The following is a 7066-nucleotide window of genomic DNA, read 5'->3' as shown; positions in this document are numbered from 1 at the left end:
GATTTGGGGATAGAAAATATTGTTTGGTCAGAATAAAAGTAATAGAAGTCTATGGAAAGTCCCACAGTTCACAGAAACAAATGTGTGTGTGTGTGTGTGTGTGTGTGTGTGTGTGTGTGTGTGTGTGTGTGTGTGTGAATATTGACCAATCCGTTGAAAGAAGTTAAAATTATGTTCACTAGTGCAAAACTAATTGCTTTTAATAAATAACTAGAGGCATGACACAGTTGTATTTGTTGTGTTGGCCTGTTTTGTGTGTGAGTGCTTTGGCAGCAGTCATAGTATTAACCATCATCAAAGGGATAAAGAGATTTAAGGTGTCAGAACAGGACACCCAACAATAAGGCCTGCCACATTCGGTCAGCATAATCCTATTCATTTCTCTCTTACTCGTACTTTGTCTTTCTCTCACTGCATAGGCTGGAATAGAGGAAATAAATTTACCACTACACCCTTTAACGAGGGAAGTTAATATCAGGCTTGTGTGAGGTAAGGAGTGTCCAAATGAAAAACACATTTCAACACAAAAGTGAAAAACAAAAAGAAGCACTAGATGAACGTTCTCAATGACCACATGACTTCACAGATCAGTTAAAAACTCAAATCTTTATTATTATTATTATTTTCTGCATGCATCTATTGCAATTTCAACTCTTTATTTTTATCTATTTAAGCAAAGCATGAAGCAGCGACACATCTACAGACCACATCTACTTTTTCATTGCCTTCATTTCCTTGGAATTTTCTGCTTTAACTTTTCTTTATACATCTTCACTTTATATATAATTGCCAAAGGGGTATTTTGGTGTTGTCAGGTTTTGTATTAACAGTTTCCAGTGTTTTGAGAGGTTACTGGTTTTTACCTCAAATTTTTGACTTCATTTAACAATATAATGAAGTAACAGTGTTACGTTGCAGTTATGATTATGCATTCCCTTTGGATGATGATAATCAAGGGCAATTAGCACTCATGTGCACATTAACATTCATTATAAACAATCACACTTGGTCTTTTAGGCTGTGGCTGGCTTGTCTGCCTCTGGCTCTGTGTCCGGGGTCACAGCGGATGCGTCGTCCACCCGAGCAAACTGGAGGAGCTTCTTCATCTTTTCTTTAGTCTCCAGCAATGTCTCCTTCACTCCCTTCTCCAGGATGTATCCCTCTGTCTCGATCTCCACGTTCTCCTGTCCAATCACACCCTCCATTGCAGTCTGCAGATAGCGCAGACTCACCAGAATGGTCATCTGAAGGCAGAAGAGATATAGAGGTCAGAGTTCAAGCTCCTATAAGACTTTTTCTTCAGGTAGCTCCTCTTAAAATGTCTTCCTAAAAATGAAAATTCTGTCATTTATACACCCTCACTGTCACTGCAAACCTGTCTGAATTTCTTTCTTCTGTGCAACACTAAAAATGATATTCTCAAGAATATTCAGACCCTATTAACTTTTATTGTATGGACAACAAAACAGATTTTTTTTTTCATCTGTTCCACAGAAGAACGATGGTTTATAATGACGTAAATGGTAACCACATTTTCATTTTTGGCTTTCATTTTCTTTATTAAGAGTATTTAGTTTCCTCCTTTAAAAACATTTTTGTTCCTCTCTGTTATAACCACACTGTATTATAACTTACGGGGCCCGAAAAACAACAAACTACACTTGAATTTATGAAGTAACAACTGATAGTATGCCATGTTAAATATCACACTTTGTAGATAGCAAAGCAAACCTGCTTTTCCTGGTTCTCACTGCAGGCGTTGGTTTGCTGTCTATTGGATTAGTGTATGAGAAGCAACTAATCATACTGTTAAAGTTACAAAGCTGTGACTGTTATAAAAGCTGAGAGCATGATGTTTTGGGTTAAAGTTATTTTAATGCTTAAATAATGAATATTGACACCTTTGAGTTCACAACCATACTGCCAGCCGTTCCGGAAATGTGTCAATATTCAGTGATGATGAGTGTGTGAACCGTTCGATGTTTTGAGCGCATTAGATTATACAATGTGTCATTCAAGGTTGACGCATAAAATCATGTTGTTATTTTAGGGGAATCCTCACAAAACATTCATAATGATCCTCTGACATCAGTTCGTGGGATAGTTCCCATTTACCATGCATTGCCGTGAGTAAACTCTATGTAGTTATCATGATTCAACATAAATTACAACATAAATTTTTTAATTGTTGTATTTCTTCAGAAATATAGAACATACATTAAAAATCGAAATATTGTAAAAGTTCAAATTTTTATTGTATTTTTTTATTATTATATGATCAAATCATTCTAATGTGCTGATTTGGTGCTCAAGAAACATTTCATGTTATTGTCAATGTTGAAAGTAGTTGTGCTGCTTAATATTTCTGTGGGAATGTGATACTTTTTTTCAGGATTGTTTGAGGAATAGAAAATTAAAACAAACAGCATTTATTTGAAATATATATCTTTTGTAAAGTTATAGATGTCATTTTTGATTAATTTAATGCATGCTTGCTGAATAAAACTATTCATTTATATAAAACACTATTGTGTTTTGCTGACAACAATTGTAGTCCTTGTATAGCTTCTTCCTAGCAACTTATATTTAATTAGGGTGTTCAGAATTCACATGAATCATTTATGTTGGAGAACAAAACACAAACGTCTAATGCATATCTTATTTTACTCATACATCACAAACTTCAATTATAAACGCTCATAGGAGACTCCCGAGAGAAGCCACGAGTCGGAAAAGCTAATTATTTGTTTCTATTTGGACGGGTCAGTGGCCTGTAATTACTACTCATTCAAGCCATTAATCAGCTCATACCTGGAGAAGGAAATCAAATAGTACGCAAGGGCCGATGGTGTTCATTAAACCCATGTAGTAGCTGACAAGGGCCTGGCGGCAACCTCTGTTGTACAGGTTCAGCTCTTCACTCTGGTACTCATAGTTGTAATGGGCAGAGTTGTCCAGGAGACTGTACTGGATGCAGGGCCGGGGCGAGGCAGGGTTACAGCAGCTGAATGGGACCCCATCCAGCAGATATCGTCCATCTACGTTACTCCTCACACGACTGATGGCAAAATGGAATAGACAGAAACATAAGACTATATTTTTTTTTTCTAGTTTTGTTACACTATTGATTTTGCAGCTCCTTTTATTGACTTTCTGATCAATGCATCAGGTTCATTTGGTGATGAAATCCTGTTTCAGGACAAAACATTCTAAATTCAGATGCACCTTGGAAGCTAAAAGAAATACCCTTTTGCAGGGTATTGCCTAACTATTGATAACTATTGATAACTTTTGATAACTCTGACTCACTCTTCACTCTTCACATTCATGTGAGTTTATCTATGATTTTTGGACTCACTCTTTCACTTCTTTGGATGTGAAGTCCAGGTAGCGGCTGCTGATCCACTGCACCTCAAACCAGTCCCTGTAGTTAGTATTACCACAGCACTGGAACTCAATCTGTAGACGATCAATAGTCTCCTTCTGGAAACAACGGCCCGGTGTGTCTGTATCCTGTAGAGATATGAGACATCAGATAACTACTTTAAAATTCATCAAGAGAAATATGACTTGAAACCCTGCAATTCAGTTACCAATTCAATACCAAATTCTTTCTATTCTTTGGATTTTAGACTTTAGTACATTATGTTGCCTTGCCTTTGGTAATATTTTATTTTTGAATGAAGTATTGTCTAGTATACAAAAGGTCTCTGAAATATCAGATTGATTCGTTTAAATAAATATTTATAGGACTCTGCAATGCTAGATTTATTTTATTTATATATTTCAATAAATAACTAAAGTACTCCAAAATAAATAAATATCTAACATTTAAAAATCTAGCATAAATCAAATAGTATTAAAAAAATCACTTGTGATTTCCACAAGAAACTTAAGAAAACGTATTGTTATTTTATTTCACACATGGAGGGAATCTGTTAAATATGTCCTCCATGTGTAAAATAAAATTACAAACAAGACATTTCTGAAATTTAAATGTGAATCACACGTACATTTTTGATATAATTAAAAAGATTTATGCACGAAAACAAGATATTATGTGAGACCAGAGAGCACTATGTAAATAACACACACACAAACACACATATAATATATATGTACACTATCTGTGTACTGTATCTGTATACTGTATGTGTAAGGGCTTTGCCTAAATTACTAAATCATATCAAACCATATCACCTTATTGCTGTTAAATAACTTTTAGACCCCACTTTATTCCTTTTGTCTTTCTCTCACCAACCTTGTAGAAGTGGATGCCGTTCTTCAGCCCGATCTTCAGAGACTCCTCGAGGCTGGGCTGCAGGGCGAAGCTCAGAATCATGGCCACCAGCAGCAGGGAGGTGAGGAAGACAGAGAAGCAGAAGAACGGAGGAAGAAACATCTTCCAGCGCGGGAAACGCGTGGGGTCCAGTGAGTCCTGGCAGACTTTACCAGCACAGATGTTGATGCCCACTGACGCTAACCCCACAGCCATCAGCAGATTTGGTACAATGTGGATGTCCATACTGTGCATCACCTGTATAGAGTGAGAAGGGTGGAATATTTGTTCTTTCTCCTTTTTGTTTTTTTGTTTTTGCTGTTATGCGCTGACATTTAATCAGGCCCAGATCAGTGTTTACTTTCTTTACTAAAGGCTGACACTTCATCTGAAAACTTATTTTTTTAATTGATCAGTATCAGAAAAAGGGTTTACCTACTATTTCATTAATGCATGTGACAATACTTTTATCCAAAGCAACTTACACTGAATTAATGGTACTTATTTACATTTTTACATTTCTTGTTGTTGCTAGCACCATACTTTACTGTTTCAGCTACAGGAAACCATCAAGCAACTTCAATTCTTCCTACATCTGCATATAACCTACATACATCATCAAAATCTTTAGGTTACATATTGTTATGTTAAAAACTGTAAACATTGTAATTATACCACACCTGTTAAACAGAAGCATTGTATGAGTTTTTTTTTTTATCCTTAATTTCTTTCCAGAATACTCTTTTCACTCATTATCAGGTTTCATTGTTATGTTTATTGTCTTCATTATAGATACAGGCTCAGGTATTGTTGCACGCTACAGGACATTATCTGAGTGCCAATCCTCAGATTATGTGAGATTATTCCTCTCAACAAGACAAAGCTAAGGCCTGTTACACTGCTGTTGACAGCATTAAGGGTTGTAGTATTGTAAATATGATTGTAATTTATTAATTGGGTCAAATAAATAATATATGCAAACCATTAAGTAAATATAGTAAGTTAATGAGTGTGGCCAAGTATGGTGTTCCATACTCAGAAATGGTGCCCTGCATTTAACCCATCCAAGTGCACACACACACACCGTGAACGCACATCCTTCAGTGCGTTGCTCAAGGGTCTCAGCTCAGTCGTTGTATTGAAGGTGGAGAGAGCGCTGGTTATTCCCTCCCCCTACCTACAATCCCTGCTCCACCGGAGACTCAAACCCACATCCTTCGGGTTACAAGTCCAGCTCTCTATCCATTAGGCCACAACTGCCCCACTGAAGTGCATTTCTTATTATTCTCTCACACACTTTATAGATCCAAATGGACTATAATGGTTTCCATTTATGTTTTTGGAAAACAAGCATGTATCTAGGGATGCATTTGTACATCACATTCTTCAATTTCACGTTATATTACTGTTTTTTTAATGAGAAAAGTTTGATTACCTCTGATCTGCGATGTAGCTCAGTTTTGAGGAAGACTCCCATAGCAAAGGTGATGGCTCCAGAGAACATGGCCACCCATGAAAGCAGCCATAGACCCTGGGCCAGACGCACCCTCTTTTGGAAGGGGAACTTTATTTTTAACAACACCATGCTGCATAGGAAGAAGTGTAGGACAGAGGAGAGAGAGGAGCTTAGATTGCAGAAGAGGAATTTAATAGAGGTCATGTTAAATCAGTATCCAGCACGCAAAAAAAAATTATCTGGTAAATTCCCATCAGGTTCTGTTACTTCTAATAATAAGGAACAATCTGGTGTCCCTTTGGAAATCATTGACACAATACTTTCAGTAAATGATACAAAAAAATTGTTTTGATGTTGAATTAAAATTACATTTTAAGTTGTCCCCAAGATCATCTGGTTTTAGCAGAAGAAAAAATAATTCTTTACCTTCGAGAATATTTGAGTGCCCTTTCTTTCAGACCCTGAGCCTTCAATGTGCCTCCTACAGTTTGGCAGCCATTTTGATTAGGTCTGAAAAATATGAAATAGAGTATTATATCTTGAGTGTCATAATCTCCTGTCATGTCTGATCCTATTAGACCACTTCCACCAATGAGAATCCAGGCCAGCGTCCTCTAATCAAACCTGCCCTTGGTCAACAAGTCCAGAAGAGTGCCCGAGGGAGGGGTTTGACGCAAAGTGTGCCATTTAATGGACTGAGAAACTGTGAAACTGAAAAGAATGGAGAAGAAAACAGGCATGACAGAATGTGATGCATTCCTGTGAGCCTCAGTCTATACAGCAGGGTCAGAAATAAATGAGGACACAGCTGAGGGCAAAAACACACAGAGATAAAAATGCCCATGTCAAAAAAAACAGCCAAATTCTAACATTTTATTTCAACATTTTAGGATATGATATGATATAAAATATATAATTCATATTCCATTGCAGGCCAATCTAGGGATGGGTTAGAGTATTTGCAGACATCACATTGTTGTGTCACTGCCGGCTGGCTGTGTTTGCGGCTTAAATGTGAGTCTTAATGTGTGTCTAATAGGAACTGTGTGTGCTTTTTTAATGCTGACTGTGCAGAATATAAATGCTGTATATTATATAACCAGGAATGGGTCATGTGAAATATAGCAAAACAGGATTTATTGTCTTATGATGAGTGTTTGATGCTGGTTTATTTTTAATTTGAAAACAGTTTATGTAATAGATTGATAACTGGATGTCACACTCAAGATTCAAGATTTGTATTTGTCACATACATGATTGTATAAAGCATGTATAACCAGCAGTGAATTGTGATTGTTTTATATGGACATAAAGACACCCTTAAAGGCACT

General features: G+C 36.6%; 1 protein-coding gene across 1 annotated transcript; it reads right to left on the bottom strand.

The window, feature by feature from the left end:
- Positions 1 to 587: 587 nt before the first annotated feature.
- LOC127971066 (RDS/peripherin-like protein xRDS35) lies at positions 588 to 6303 on the bottom strand. The gene is made up of 6 exons (XM_052573823.1): positions 6162 to 6303; positions 5715 to 5865; positions 4262 to 4537; positions 3359 to 3513; positions 2812 to 3058; positions 588 to 1244 (listed from the first exon to the last, which is right to left on the bottom strand). The coding sequence occupies exons 1-6, from the start codon at positions 6296 to 6298 to the stop codon at positions 1014 to 1016; spliced, it is 1197 nt and encodes a 398-aa protein (XP_052429783.1). The 5' UTR covers positions 6299 to 6303; the 3' UTR covers positions 588 to 1013.
- Positions 6304 to 7066: the final 763 nt, after the last annotated feature.

The sequence above is a fragment of the Carassius gibelio genome, chromosome B14 (genome assembly GCF_023724105.1).
Source record: "Carassius gibelio isolate Cgi1373 ecotype wild population from Czech Republic chromosome B14, carGib1.2-hapl.c, whole genome shotgun sequence".
Classification (NCBI taxonomy): domain Eukaryota; kingdom Metazoa; phylum Chordata; class Actinopteri; order Cypriniformes; family Cyprinidae; genus Carassius; species Carassius gibelio.
The sequence above is the reverse complement of the archived record's forward strand: the minus strand, read 5'-3'. Positions and strand labels throughout refer to the sequence as shown.